The sequence below is a fragment of the Chiloscyllium plagiosum genome, unplaced genomic scaffold, assembly GCF_037043375.1.
Source record: "Chiloscyllium plagiosum isolate Xiang-an unplaced genomic scaffold, Cpla_swu_hap1 HiC_scaffold_43, whole genome shotgun sequence".
In the NCBI taxonomy this organism is placed as follows: domain Eukaryota; kingdom Metazoa; phylum Chordata; class Chondrichthyes; order Orectolobiformes; family Hemiscylliidae; genus Chiloscyllium; species Chiloscyllium plagiosum.
The window spans coordinates 33,424,949-33,440,766 of NW_028270181.1; the positions used below are offsets into that span (position 1 = coordinate 33,424,949).

The 15,818-nt window shown below is 45.3% G+C and overlaps 1 protein-coding gene across 2 annotated transcripts in view; it reads left to right on the top strand.

The window, feature by feature from the left end:
• Nucleotides 1-789, top strand: part of bms1 (BMS1 ribosome biogenesis factor) — a 123,141-nt gene extending 122,352 nt beyond the window's left edge. For both annotated transcript variants that reach the window (XM_087982292.1, XM_043678628.2), the window contains one exon: nt 278-789. In XM_087982292.1, coding sequence (XP_087838418.1) covers nt 278-502 — 225 coding nt within the window. In that variant the 3' untranslated portion in view covers nt 503-789. The remainder of the gene's footprint in view (nt 1-277) is intronic.
• Nucleotides 790-15,818: the final 15,029 nt, after the last annotated feature.

The following is a 15,818-nucleotide window of genomic DNA, read 5'->3' on the forward strand; positions in this document are numbered from 1 at the left end:
CCCGTAGTGTTAGGTAAGGGGTAAATGTAGGGGTATGGGTGGGTTACGCTTCGGCGGGTCGGTGTGGACTTGTTGGGCCGAAGGGCCTGTTTCCACATTGTAATGTAATGTAATGTAATCTAATCTTAAAATCAAACGTTTTGATCTGGTTTCCCAATCTACTTCAACATACTCGCTAAGTTCATTGTAATCGTCAACTTTCTCTGTTTTGATCGCAAAGTTGATGTGAGAAGTTACTAGGATTTGTGTGCCTAACAATGAATGTTTTTGTCCTTAGATCTCAGCCCTGCTTACTGCTCTGAGCACAGTGAATGCTTACAAAGTGCAGAAAGAACGTAAAAAGGAACACCAGCAGCACAAAGAGTTTCTTGCAGAGAAACGCAAACAGGAAGAGGCTAAGATTAAAAGGCAGAAAGAAGCTCGCAAGAAGATCCATCGTATGCTGGGTCAGAAGGAGAAGCGCAGAATGAAATCCAGCCTGAAAGGACAGAAAGAAGCCTGATGGACAAAACTTTACAGTTTGCATTGAAAGGAAAGTTGGCCATGAAGAGTTGGGGGTCGAAGAGGATTGTCAAAATATACTTCGGGCCATTGTTCACATGTATAAATTTTAAATTGCATATTTTTTAGAACTGTAGTTTATTTGACTGCAGACAACTTGGCTTTCATTCAGAATTTGATCCAGAAAGGCTAAAATACAATGTGATAAACATTTGTTTAAAGTTAAATACTCCGTGCTCTGTGATGCACAGTGTATTGATGAATATAGTAAAATTCCTCATAATGTAATGTGTGGTTGATGCCTTATTTTTAAATGTTCTGATCTTAAATATGGTTTGTGGAATTGGTATCAGACAGGACCTCGGGCTGAGGGTAACATTTGTTGTAGGAACATCAAGTTGCTTAAAGGAGAAGACAGTGGGAAAGTGCATGATTTGCTCCTGGTTTTTTTGGGAGCATAATTGATCACCACAGAGTTGCCTTTGTAAAGGTTGCTGCATTAAGATTGTTTAACACCCAAAATGTGCCCAGCAACAGTCTTCTGGCCCATTATGTGGCTGCATTGGACTCCTGTTGTTGCAATGGGTTTAATTTCTTTAGTAATGCAAGGTAGCTAATTCTGCTACCATCTGTGCCCACCACTATTAGAAACCAACCCATCACCACATGTTTTTATTAAGGATGTCAGGGCAACATGGCGGCTCAGTGGTTAACACGGCTGCCTCACAATGCCAGGGACTGTGGTTCGATTCCACCCTTGGGCGACTGTCTATGTAGAGTTTTCACATTCTCCCCATATCTGCATGGGTTTCCTCTGTGTGCTCCCACAGTCCAGGTGAGGATTGTGCAGGGATGTGCAGACTAGGTGGAATAGCCATGGGAAATACAGGGTTACAGGTATAGGGATGGGTCTGGGTGAAATGCTATTTGGGGGGTCGGTGTAGACTCGACGGGCTGAATGGCCTATTTGCACACTTGTAGGGATTCTATGATGAGGCCAAGAGTAGAAATTTTTAAAAAAACCTCATAAAGAGTTTGGAATCCAGTGAGTACAGGTCTAACCTGCCGAACCGCTTGTGAGAAAATTCCCCCCCATATCAGGAATCCACAAAGTGATTTATCAAGCATGAGGGCCTCAAACCCTCCTTGTTGCAGATTTCTTCAGTCTTCCTCTATTTAAATAATATTTAGCTTCTCTATTCTTCCTGCCAAAGTAACAACCTCACATTTCCCTGCACTAAATTTCAATTTTCCCCACTCACATACATCTAGCAGTATGTAAACTCTGTTATCCTCAGTACTTGCCTTTTCACCTATTTTTGTTTCATCTGCAAAATTTGCAACAATATACTTACTTCCCTCATTCAATTCTTGAGTAATGATTCTAAATAACTTTGTTCCCAGCACTGAATTCTGTAAAACTTTACTAGTTAGTGATTGTCATTCTGAAACAGCTACCCCCACTCACCATCAATCCTAAATCTCTTTCTTTTATTAGTTAGCCAGTCCTTTATCCATGCTAAGATATGTCCATGTACATAAGAGCAAGGATCAGGAGTAGATAATTAAGTCCCTCAAGCTTGTTCCATCATGTAATGTGATCATGGCTGATCTCATTTTGTCCTGCCCAAGCTGCCTAACCCTTCAACCACGACTAATTAAAGATGTCTGTCTCCTCCTTAAATTTATTCATTGTCCCAGCATCCACCATACACTGGGACAGTGAAATCCACAGATTCACAATCCTTTGAGAGAAGAAACTTCTCTGTTTTAAATCTGTCACCCTTTCTCCTCAAAACTTCCTTTCTCCATCTACTTTGTCCATTCCCTTTTAAGCATCTTTTCCGCCTCCATTTGATCTCTCATTCTTCCAGAACGTAGACCTAAACTGCCCAATCTCTCTCCATAAGGCAAACCTGTTATCTTTGGAATCCATCTAGTGAACCTAGAGAACAAGAACTAAGAACAGCCTCCAGTGAAATTATATCCCTTCTCAAATGAGGGGACCAAAACTGTACTCTTTGTTCCTGGTGAGGTCTCATCAATGCCTTCTTTAGTTTGCAGCAAGGTACTTCTGTACTTTTATAGTTTTCCTTCAGTAATAAATGTTAAATTTCAGTTTTCCTTATATGCTGTACCTTCTTTGACCGCCTTCTCAAGGGCAATAAACTTTGGCCAGCCAGTGACATCCACACCCCACAAATTGAATAAAAAAAACCCTGCACACTAGTTTTCTGTCATTCGTGCAGGAGAAATCCAAATCCTTGTGCACGAAAGCACTGTGAAATTCCTTTCGATTTGATGGGTTGGTGTGCACTCAATGGGCTGAATGGCCTGCTTCCACACTAAGGATTCTATGATTCTATCCATATTAAACTTTGTCTGCCAAATTTTGGCCCATTCAGCAAACCTATCCATATCCACTTAAATTTCTTATTTCTTTCATTGCAACTTTTCAGTTATTATCACATGCAAATTTGGCGATAGTACATTTTAAAACTGCATTAATATAGATTGTAAATAATTGGGACCCAAGGATAAAAACCTGTAGCACCCCAGCAGTTATAACTTGTCAACCAGAAAAAGACTAGACTCTGCTTTCTGTAGGTTAGCCAATCCCTATCCAAGCTAATAAATTACCCCCAATCTCATGTGATTGTACCTTGGATATTACCTTTCGTGTGGCAATCTGTCCAGGGCTACAACACCCTTAAATAAGGTGCCAGAACTGAACATATTGCTCAAAATGTGTTCATAGATCCATACAGCGTGGAAATAAACCACTGATAGTCTGACTCATCTATGCCAACCAAACTTCCCAAACTAAATTAGTCCCGCATGATTGCTTTTGATCCATAAACCCTCATGTACCTATCCAAATGACTTTTAAATGTTGTGACTGTACCTGCATCTACCACTTCCTCTGGCAGTTCATTCCACACATGAACCACCCTCTGTGTGAAGAAGTTGTCCCTCAGGTCTCTTTTAAATCATTCTCTTCTCATCTTAAAAGTATGTCCTCTAATATTGAAGTTCCCTCACCCTAGGGAAAAAGGCCTTTATTCACCTTATCTCTGCCCCTCATGATATTATAAACCTCAACCAGGTCGTCCCTCAACCTTCTACAGTCCAGTGGAAAAACCCTCCAGACCAGTAACATTCTGGTAAATCTTTTCCGAACTGATCACTTCCTTGGTTTTATACTCTTCAGCTTCTATTTCTAAACCTAAGGACCCTGTAAGCCACCTAAACAATTGTTTCAACTTACCTAGCCACCTGCAGTGAATTACGCACTCAAACTTTGAATCATAGAATGCTTACAGCATGCAAACAAGCCATTTGGCCTAACCCTCCGAAGAGTTGGATCAATTCCCCTACCCTATTACTGTAGATTTCCCATGACCGTGGGCGGCACGGTGGCACAGTGGTTAGCACTGCTGCCTCACAGCGCCAGAGACCCGGGTTCAATTCCCACCTCAGGCGACTGACTGTGTGGAGTTTGCACGTTCTCCCCGTGTCTGCGTGGGTTTCCTCCGGATGCTCCGGTTTCCTCCCACAGTCCAAAGATGTGCAGGTAAGGTGAATTGGCCATGCTAAATTGCCTGTAGTGTTAGGTAAGGGGTAAATGTAGGGGTATGGGTGGGTTGCGCTTCGGCGGGTTGGTGTGGACTTGTTGGGCCGAAGGGCCTGTTAACACACTGTAAGTAATTAATTCTAATCTAATCTAATGCACACACCTATACATCCCTGAACACTATGGGGCAATTTAGCATGGACTGTGGGAGGAAACCCACATGGACATGTGGAGAGTCCACACAGACAGTTGCCCAAGGCTGAAATTGACCCCGGTCCCTAGCACTGTGAAGCAGCATGCTAACCACTGAGCATTGTGCTGTCCTGTTCCCTCTGTTTGAGGGGTCTCTGTTTTTGTACTCCCTTCAAAGTTGTACCATTGAGCCTATATTATCCCTGCATTTTTTTCTACCAAAATGTATTACCTTATATTTCTCTGCAAAGAAATTTATCTGCCAGGTGTTTGCCAATCGGCCAACTTGTCAATGTCACGCTGAACAACACCATTCTTAAAATTCACTATTCTCCCTAGCTTAGTATCATCTGCAAAATTAGAGATTTTGTCCTCAACCCCCACCTCCAAATCGTTTACAAAACAGAAAATGCATGGGTCCCAACATGGATCTCTAGGGAACACCACGTTCAGTTTGTTTCCATTTTGAGAAATGCTCATGTATACCTACCCTCTTTTTCCGATTTTCTTGCTAACTGCTAATTCATGCTGCCAGACTCATCAATCCAAAACATCTCTAATTTGTAATTAATCTGGATGCCTTCTGTAAGTCCAAATCTGCAACATTCGTAGAATATTAACAACTTTGTGAATCAGCAGCCTCCATTACACCAGCAGGAGTTGAGAGAGCGCAAGCCAGGAGGCAGCCGGAAAGGTAAATTGTAATATTAAATACTTGCCTCGTGACTCAGTGGAGCAAAGGCTGAACAGGAGTGGAAGTGGACATGGGGACTGCTGGGTAAGTGAACTCATCTCGTCGGGCAGCAGTTAAAGCCGAAAAACTGCAAATGTAGTGTTTCCCACCCATTGTCTTCTTTTAACCAAAAAAAGCTGTGTGGAGGATTGGTTAGATAAGGTTTTTTAAAATCTCTTGACAATTGAGAACAGAGGGGATGGAAGCTAGGGCAGTTGCATGCTTCTCTTGCAGGATGTGGGAGTTAAGGGTCACCATTAGTGTCCCTTCTGACTTCACCTGCGAGAAGTGCTCCAGCTCCTCACAGACTGTGTTAGGGAACTGGAGCTGGCACTGGCTAAACTTCAGATCATTCGGGAGGCTGAGGGGGTGAGAAAGAGGAGTTATAGGGAAGTAGTCACATTGAAGTTACAGGATAAAGGTAGCTGGGTAACCATCAGGAGAGGGAAAGGGGATAGGCAGTCAGTGCAGGGATTCCTCAATAATAAGTATATCATTTTGGATACTGTTGAGTGGTGGAACCTGCCAGGGGAAAACCTCGGTGGCTAGGTCTCCAGCAGTGACCCTGGCTCTGTGGCTCAGAAAGGAAGGGGGAGAGTAGGAGAGCGATAGTGATAGGCAAATCAGTGGTTAGAGGAACAGATAGGAGATCCCGTGGTCGCGAACGAGACTCCCTGGTAGGCTGTTGCCTCTCAGGTGCCAAAGTCAGGGATGTCTTTGATTGAATCTACAGGATTCTTAAGGGGGAGGGGGAACAGCCAAAAGTCATGGTACCAATGACATAGCTAGGAAAACGAAGGGGGCCCTCAAAAGTGAACATAGGGAGTTAGGTTGAAAGCTAAAACGCAGGACGAGCAGAGTAGTAATCTCAGGATTGCTACCGGTACCACAGGCTAGTGAGGCTAGGAACAGAGAGCTCGTGCAGCTGAACACATGGCTGCAGGCCTGGTGTAGGAGGGAGGGCTTCAGACATATGAATCATTGTGATACCTTCTAGGGAAGGTGGGACCTCTACAAGGAGATTGGGTTGTACCTGGACTGGAGGGGCATCAGTGTTCTGGGCAGAAAATTTGCTAGAGCTATTCAGGAGGGTTTAAACTAGTTTGGCTGGGAACTGGAGCTACAGATCAGAGGGTGGGGTGCTGGTGAACAAGTAGGTACAGCATGCAGAGAGTCTGTGAGGATGGATAGTTGACAGGGCAAAGTTGCAGTCAGTGTGATGGGTTGAAGTGTGCCTATTTTAAGTTGAAACTTTATTGCTGGAACAGCACAGCAGGTCAGGCAGCATCCAGGGAACAGGAGATTCGACGTTTCGGGCACAGGCCCTTCTTCCCATTCCTGAAGAAGGGCCTGTGCCCGAAACGTCGAATCTCCTGTTCCCTGGATGCTGCCTGACCTGCTGTGCTGTTCCAGCAATAAAGTTTCAACTTTGATCTCCAGCATCTGCAGACCTCACTTTCTCCTGTGCCTATTTTAACACAAGAAGTGTCCGGAATAAGGGTGATGAACTTAGAGCATGGCGCAGTACTTGAGCTAAGATGTTGTGGCCATTATGGAGACTTGGATATTATGGGCAGGAATGTTTGTTGGATGTTCTGGGGTTTAGATGTTTCAAAAGGAATAGGGAGATGGGTAAAAGAGATGGGGGAGTGGCACTGCTAATCAAGGATAAACCACAGCTATAGAAAAGGTCGTTGAGGAGGGTTTGTCTACTGAGTCAAGGGTGGAAGTCAGAAACAGGAAAGGAGCAGTCACTTTGTTGGGAGTTTTCTACAGACCCTGAAATAATGACACAGGAGTGGATTGGGTGGTAGATTTTGGAAAGATGCAGAAGTAACAGTGTTGTTGTTATGGGTACTTCAACTTCCCTAATATTGATTGGAACCTCCTTAGTGTAAATAGTTTGGATGGAGCAGATTTTGTCAGGTGTATCCAGAAAGGATTCCTGACTCAATATGTAGAAAGGCTGACACAGGGAAGGTCATATTGGATTTGGTGCTTGGCAAAGAACCAGGTCAGGTGTCAGATCTCGGGAGAGCATTTCTGTGATAAGATCACAACTCCCTGACTACTTCTATAGTCATGGAGAGGGGTAGGAGCAGACAGTATGGGAAATATTTAATTGGGTGACGGGGAATTACAATGCTATTAGGCTGGAACTGTTGAGCATAAATTGGGTGCAGATATTCTTAGGGCAGCGCACAATATAATTGTGGAGGTTGTTTAGGGAGGACATGCTGAGTGTGCTGGATAGGTTTGTCCCACTGAGGCAAGGAAGGGATGGTAGGGTGATGGAACCTTGGATGACAAGTAATGTGGAACATCTAGTCAAGAGGAAGAAGGACGCTTACTTAAGGTTGAGGAGGCAAGGATCAAACAGGGCTCTAGAGGGTTACAAGGTAGCCAGGAAGGAACTGAAGAATGGACTTAAGGAGAGGTAGAAGGGGTCATGAAAAGGTTTGGGATGTAGGATTAAGGAAAACCCCAAGGTGTTCTACACGGATGTGAGGAACAAGAGAAAGGCCCTACCCTCACTCTGGCCAATCAGGAATAGCAGAAGGAACTTGTGCCTGGAGTTAGAGGAGGTTGGGAAGTCCTTAATAGACAATAGGTGCAGGAGTAGGCCATTCTGCCCTTCGAGCCTGCACCACCATTCAATATGATCATGGCTGATCATCCTTAATCAGTATCCTGTTCCTGACTTATCTCCATAACCCTTGATTCCACAATCCTTGAGAGCTCTATCCAACTCTTTCTTAAATGAATCCAGAGACTGGGCCTCCACTGCCCTCTGGGGCAGAGCATTCCACACAGCCACCACTCTCTGGGTGAAGAAGTTTCTCCTCATCTCTGTCCTAAATGGTCTACCCCGTATTTTTAAGCTGCGTCCTCTGGTTCTGCACTCACCCATCAGTGGAAACATGTTTCCTGCCTCCAGAATGTCCAATCCTTTAATAATCTTACATGTCTCAATCAGATCCCCTCTCAGTCTTCTAAACTCAAGGGTACACAAGCCCAGTCGCTCCAGTCTTTTGTGTAAGGTAATCCCGCCATTCCAGGAATTGACCTCGTGAACCTACGCTGCACTCCCTCAATAGCCAGAACGTCTTTCCTCAAATTTGGAGACCAGAGCTGCACACAGTACTCCAGGTGTGGTCTCACCAGGGCCCTGTACAGCTGCAGAAGAACCTCTTTGCTTCTATACTCAATCCCTCTTGTTATGAAGGCCAGTATGCTATTAGCCTTCTTCACTACCTGCTGTACCTGCATGCTTACCTTCATTGACTGATGTACAAGAACACCCAGATCTCTCTGTTCTGCCCCTTTACCTAAATTGATTCCATTTAGGTAGTAATCTGCCTTCCTGTTCTTGCCACCAAAGTGGATAACCATACATTTATCCACATTAAACTGCATCTGCCATGCATCTGACCACTTACCTAACTTGTCCAGGTCACCCTGTAATCTCCTAACAATCTCATCACATTTCACCCTGCCACCCAGCTTAGTATCATCAGCAAATTTGCTAATGCTATTACTAATACCATTTTCTATATCATTAACATATATTGTAAAAAGCTGCAGTCCCAGCACTGATCCCTGTGGTACCCCACTGGTCACTGCTTGCCATTCCGAAATGGAGCCGTTTATCACTCCTCTTTGTTTCCTATCAGCCGACCAACTTTCAATCCAAGTTAGTACTTTGCCCCAAATACCATGTGCCCTAATTTTGCTCACTAACCTCCTATGTGGGACTTTATCAAAAGCTTTCTGAAAGTCCAGGTACACTACATCTACTGGATCTCCCTCGTCCATCTTCAGAGTTACATTCTCAAAAAATTCCAGAAGATTAGTCAAGCATGATTTCCCCTTCATAAAGGAGAAAGTGAGGACTGCAGATGCTGGAGATCAGAGCTGCCCCCTGCCCCCTGTAAAAACGCCATCCCATATTCCCAATTCCTTCGTCTCCGCCGCATCTGCTCCCAGGAGGACCAGTTCCAAATCCGTACAACCCAGATGGCCTCCTTCTTCAAGGACCGCAATTTCCCCCCAGACGTGGTTGACGATGCCCTCCACTGCATCTCTTCCACTTCCCGCTCCTCCGCCCTTGAGCCCCGCCTCTCCAACCGCCACCAGGACAGAACCCAACTGGTCCTCACCTACTACCCCATCAACCTCCATGTACAGCGTATCATCCGCTGTCATTTCCGCCACCTCCAAACTGATCCCACCACCAAGGATATATTTCCCTCCCCTCCCCTATCAGCGTTCCAAAAAGACCACTCCCTCCGTGACTCCCTCGTCAGGTCCACACCCCCCACCAACCCAACCTCCACTCCCGGCACCTTCCCCTGCAACCGCAAGAAATGCAAAACTTGCGCCCACACCTCCTCCCTTACTTCCCTCCAAGGCCCCAAGGGATACTTCCATATCCGCCACAAATTCACCTGCACCTCCACACACATCATCTATTGCATCAGCTGCACCCGATGTGGCCTCCTCTATATTGGGGAGATAGGCCGCCTACTTGCGGAACGTTTCAGAGAACACTTCTGGGACACCCGGACCAACCAACCCGTGGCTCAACACTTCAACTCCCCCTCCCACTCCACCAAGGACATGCAGGTCTTTGGACTCCTCCATTGCCAGACCATAGCAACACGACGGTTGGAGGAAGAGCGCCTCATCTTCTGCCTAGGAACCCTCCAACCACAAGGGATGAACTCAGATTTCTCCAGTTTCCTCATTTCCCCTCCCCCCACCTTGTCTCAGTCAAATCCCTCGAACTCAGCACCGCCTTCCTAACCTGCAATCTTCTTCCTGACCTCTCCGTCCCCACCCCACTCCGGCCTATCACCCTCACCTTGACCTCCTTCCACCAATCACATTTCCAACGCCCCTCCCCCAAGTCCCTCCTCCCTGCCTTTTATCTTAGCTTGCTGGACACACTTTCCTCATTCCGGAAGAAGGGCTTATGCCCGAAACGTCGATTCTCCTGTTCCTTGGATGCTGCCTGACCTGCTGCGCTTTTCCAGCAACACATTTTCAGTTCCCCTTCATAAATCCATGCTGACTCTGACCTATCCTGTTACTACTATCCAGATGTGTCCTAATTTCATCCTTTATAATAGACTCCAGCATCTTTCCCACCACTGAGGTCAGACTAACTGGTCTATAATTTCCTGCTTTCTCTCTCCCACCTTTCTTAAAAAGTGGTACAATATTAGCCACCCTCCAATCCGCAGGAACTGAACCCAAATCTATCCAACTCAGGAAAATAATCACCAACGCATCCACGATTTCTCGAGCCACCTCCTTCAGCACCCTGGGATGTAGACCATTAGGCCCTGGGGACTTATCAACCTTCAGACCTAACAGTCTCTCCAACACCAATTCCTGGCAAATATGAATTCCCTTAAGTTCAGGTCCTTCAGCCACTGTTACCTCAGGGAGATTGTTTGTGTCTTCCCCAGTGAACACAGATCTGTAGTACCAATTCAATTCTTCTGCCATTTCTTTGTTCCCCGTAATATATTCCCCTGTTTATGTCTTCAAGGGCCCAATTTTAGTCTTAACTATTTTTTTGCCTTTCACATACCTAAAAAAGCTTTTACTATCCTCCTTTATATTTTTGGCCAATTTACCTTCTACCTCATTTTTTCTCTGCGTATTTCCTTCTTAGTAATCCTCTGTTGTTTTTTAAAAGCTTCCCAGTCCTCCGTTTTCCCACTTATCTTTGCTATGTTATACTTTTTCTCTTTTAACTTTATATGTTTCTTAACTTCCCTCGTCAGCCACGGCCACCCATGCCTCCTCCTAGGAGGAGGATGAATACTTTGCTTCAATATTCACTAGTGAGAGGGACCTTGTTGTTTGTGAGGACAGGTTGATGGAAGGAGGACGTGCCAGAAAGTTTGGGCCAGAATGGAAATACCCAAAGTTAATACGGCAAGCGAGGGAAGAGATTGCTGCGCCTTTGGCGATGGTCTTTGCATCCTCACTGTCCACTGGAGTAGTGCATAGGGGTATCCGTGGGTGTTTCAGACCAGTCAGTTTTAAGTTGGTGGTGAGCAGATTACTGGAGATTCTGAAAGAAAGAATTTATTTGGAAAAGCATAGCTTGATTAGAGATAGCATGCCTTTGTGAGGGGCAGGTCATGCCTCACAAGCCTTACTGAATTCTTTGAGGATGTGACTAAACACAGTGATGAAGTAGAGCAGTGGATGTGATGTATATGGATTTTAGCAAGGCGTTTGATATGGTTTCCCATGGTAGGCTCATTCAGAAAGTAAGGAGGCACGGGATACAGGGCAAGTTGGCTGTCTGAATACAGAATTGTCTGGTTCATAGAAGACAGAAGGTGGTGTGAGATGGAAAGTATTCAGCCTGGAGATCGGTGACCAGTGGTGTTCCGCAGAGGTCTCTTCTGGGACCGCTGCTGTTTGTGATTTTTATAAACAACTTGGATGAGGAAGTGGAAGAGTGGGTCAATAAGTTTGCAGATGACATGATGGTTGTGGTGGGCAAGTTGATGAAGGGAATCCTGAGGAACAGGATGTACATTATTTGGAAAGACAAGGACTGATTAGGGATAGTCAACATGGCTTTGTGCATGGGAAATCATGTCTCACAAACTTGATTGAGTTTTTTTTGAAGTAACAAAGAGGATTGATGAGGGCAGAGCGGTAGATGTGATCTAAATGGACTTCAGTAAGGCATTCAACGAGGTTCCCCATGGGAGACTGATTAGCAAGGTTAGATCTCATGGAATACAGGGAGAACTAGCCATTTGCATACAGAACTGGCTCAAAGGTAGAAGACTGAGGGTGGTGGTATAGGGCTGGTTTTCAGACTGGAGGCCTGTGACCAGTGGAGTGCCACAAGGATCGGTGCTGGGCCCTCTATTTTTTGTCATTTATATAAATGATTTGGATGCGAGCATAAGAGGTGTAGTTAGTAAGTTTGCAGATGACACCAAAATTGGAGGTGTAGTGGACAACGAAGAGGGTTACCTCAGATTATAAGAGGATCTTGACCAAATGAGCCAATGGGCTGAGAAGTGGCAGATGGAGTTTAATTCAGATAAATGCGAGGTGCTGCATTTTGATAAAGCAAATCTTAGCAGGACTTATACACTTAATGGTAAGGTCCTAGGGAGTGTTGCTGATCAAAGAGACCTTGGAGTGCAGGTTCATAGCTCCTTGAAAGTGGAGTCGCAGATAGATAGGATAGTGAAGAAGGTGTTTGGTATGCTTTTTGTTATTGGTCAGAGTATTGAGTACAGGAGTCGGGAGGTCATGTTGCGGCTATACAGAACATTGGTTAGGCCACTGTTTGACAGTGTTCGGAAAGATGTTGTGAAACTTGAAAGGGTTCAGAAAGATTAACGAGGATGTTGCCAGAGTTGGAGGTTTTTAGCTATAGGGAGAGGCTGAACAGGCTGGGGCTGTTTTCCCTCGAGCGTCGGAGGCTGAGGGGTGACCTTATAGAGATTTGCAAAATTATGAGGGGCATGGATAGGGTAAATAGGCAAAGTCTTTTCCCTGGGGTCAGGGAGTCCAGAACTAGAGGGCATAGGTTTGGGGTGAGAGGAGAAAGATATAAAAGAGACCTAAGGGGCAACTATTTCACACAGAGGGTGGTACAGGTATGGAATGAGCTGCCAGAGGAAGTGGTGGAGGCTGGTACAATTACAACATTTAAGAGGCATTTGGATGTGTATATGAATAGGAAGGGTTTGGTGGGATATGAGCCGGGTGCTGGCAGGTGGGACTAGATTGAGTTGGGATATCTGGTCGGCATGACGGGTTGGACCGAAGCGTCTGTTTCTATTTTATACATCTCTATGACTCTATGGTGGAACATAGAACATCACAGTGCAGTACAGGCCCTTCGGACCTCGATGTTGCACCGACATGTGGAACCAATCTGAAGCCCATCTAACCTACACTATTCCATTCTCATCCATATGCCTATCCAATGACCATTTAAATGCCCTTAACGTTGGCAAGTCTACTACTGTTGCAGGCAGTGCGTTCCACGCCCCTATTACTCTCTGAGTAAAGAATCTACTTCTGACATGTCCAAATCTATCACCCCTCAATTTAAAGCTTTGCCCCCTTGTGCTAACCATCACCATCCTAGGAAAAAGGCTCTCACTGTCCACCCAATCTAACCCTCTGATTATCTTATATGTTTCAATAAAGTCACGTCTCAACCTTCGGATAAATCCTGTCCGGCCCAGGGGACTTATCTATTTTTACGTTTTCCAGAATTGCTAACACCTCCTCGTCTAGTTGCCTGTGTCTCAGTATTGGGTAAAAACAATGACTGCAGATGCTGGAAACCAGATTCTGGATTAGTGGTGCTGGAAGAGCACAGCAGTTCAGGCAGCATCCGAGGAGCAGTAAAATCGACGTTTCGGGCTTTTGCCCAAAACGTCGATTTTACTGCTCCTCGGATGCTGCCTGAACTGCTGTGCTCTTCCAGCACCACTAATCCAGAATGTGTCTCAGTATTGTCCGCAACCACATGCCTTTTTCCAGTGTGAACACTGATCAAAAATATTCATTTAACGCTTCTCCTATCTCCTTGGTCTCCACTCACAATTTCCCACTACTATCCTTGATTGGCCCTAATCTTTCTCCAGTCATTCTTTTATTCCTGACATACCTATAGAAAGCTTTAGGATTTTCCTTGATCCTAGAACATTGAACATAGAACATAGAAAAATACAGCGCAGTACAGGCCCTTCGGCCCTCGATGTTGCGCCGATCCAAGCCCACCTAACCTACACTAGCCCACTATCCTCCATATGCCTATCCAATGCCCGTTTAAATGCCCATAAAGAGGGAGAGTCCACCACTGCTACTGGCAGGGCATTCCATGAACTCACGACTCGTTGAGTAAAGAATCTACCCCTAACATCTGTCCTGTACCTACCACCCCTTAATTTAAAGCTATGCCCCCTCATAATAGCTGACTCCATACGTGGAAAAAGGTTCTCATGGTCAACCCTATCTAAACCCCTAATCATCTTGTACACCTCTATCAAGTCACCCCTAAACCTTCTTTTCTCCAATGAAACCAGCCCCAAGTGCCTCAGCTTTTCCTCATACGATCTTCCTACCATATCAGGCAACATCCTGGTAAACCTCCTCTGCACCCGTTCCAGTGCCTCCACATCCTTCCTATAGTATGGCGACCAAAACTGCACACAATACTCCAGATGCGGCCGCACCAGAGTCTTATACAACTGCAACATGACCTCAGGGCTCCAGAACTCAATTCCTCTACCAATAAAAGCAAAGTACGCCATATGTCTTCTTCACCGCACTATTTACCTGGGTGGCAACTTTCAGAGATCTGTGTACATGGACACCAAGATTCCTGTGCTCATCCACACTACCAAGTAACCGACCATTAGCCCAGTACCCCATCTTTTTGTTACTCTTACCAAAGTGAATCACCTCACACTTATCTACATTGAACTCCATTTTCCACCTTTCTGCCCAGCTCTGCAGCTTATCTATATCCCCGCTGTAACCTGACACATCCTTCCTCACTGTCAACAACTCCACCGACTTTCGTATCATCCACAAACTTGCTCACCCAACCTTCTAGCCCCTCCTCCAGGTCATTTATAAAAATGACAAACAACAATGGTCCTAAAACAGATCCTTGCGGAACACCGCTAGTAACTACACTCCAAGATGAACCTTTACTATCAACTACTACCCTCTGTCTTCTTCCAGCCAGCCAATTCCTAATCCAAACCTCCAACTCACCGTCAATGCCATACCTCTGTATTTTTTGCAGTAGCCTACCATGGGGAACCTTATCAAACGCCTTACTAAAATCCATATACACCACATCTACCGCTTTACCCTCATCTACCTCCTTAATCACCTTCTCAAAGAATTCAATAAGGTTTGTGAGGCACGACCTGCCCCTCACAAAACCATGCTGACTATCCATGATCACATTATTCCTATCCAGATGTTCATAAATCCTATCCCTTACAATTCTCTCTAAGACTTTGCCCACAACAGAAGTGAGACTCACCGGCCTATAGTTACTAGGGTTATCCCTACTCCCCTTCTTGAACAAGGGAACCACATTTGCTGTCCTCCAGTCTTCTGGCACTATTCCTATCTGCCAATGACTTCTCATGTCCTCTCCTGGCTCTTCTTAGCTCTCTCTTTAGGTCTTCCTTGGCTAACTTGTAACTCTCAAGTGCCCAAACTGAGCCTTCACATCTCATCCTAACATAACTCTTCTTCTTCCTCTTGACAAGGGATTCAACTTCTTTAGCAAACCACGGTTCCCTTGCACGACCACTTCCTCCCTGTCTGACAGATACATTCTTATCAAGGACACACAGTAGCTGTTCCATGAATAAGCTTCATATTTCAATTGTGCCCATCCCCTTCAGTTTCCTTCCCCATCCAATGCATCCTAAATCCTGCCTCATCACATCATAAATACCTTTCCCCAGTAATAACTCTTGCCCCACGGTATATACCTATCCCTTTCCATTGCTAAAGTTAACATAATTGAATTGTGGTCACCATCACCAAAGTGCTCACTTGTATTCAAATCTAACAACTGGCTGGGTTCATTACCCAGTAGGAGAAAGTGAGGACTACAGATGCTGGATCAGAGCTGAAAAATGTGTTGCTGGAAAAGCGCAGCAGGTCAGGCAGCATCCAAGGAGCAGGAGAATCGACGTTTCGGCCTAAGCCCTTCTTCAGGAATGAGGAGGGTGTGCCAGGCAGGCTAAGATAAAAGGTAGGGAGGAGGGACTTGGGGGAAGG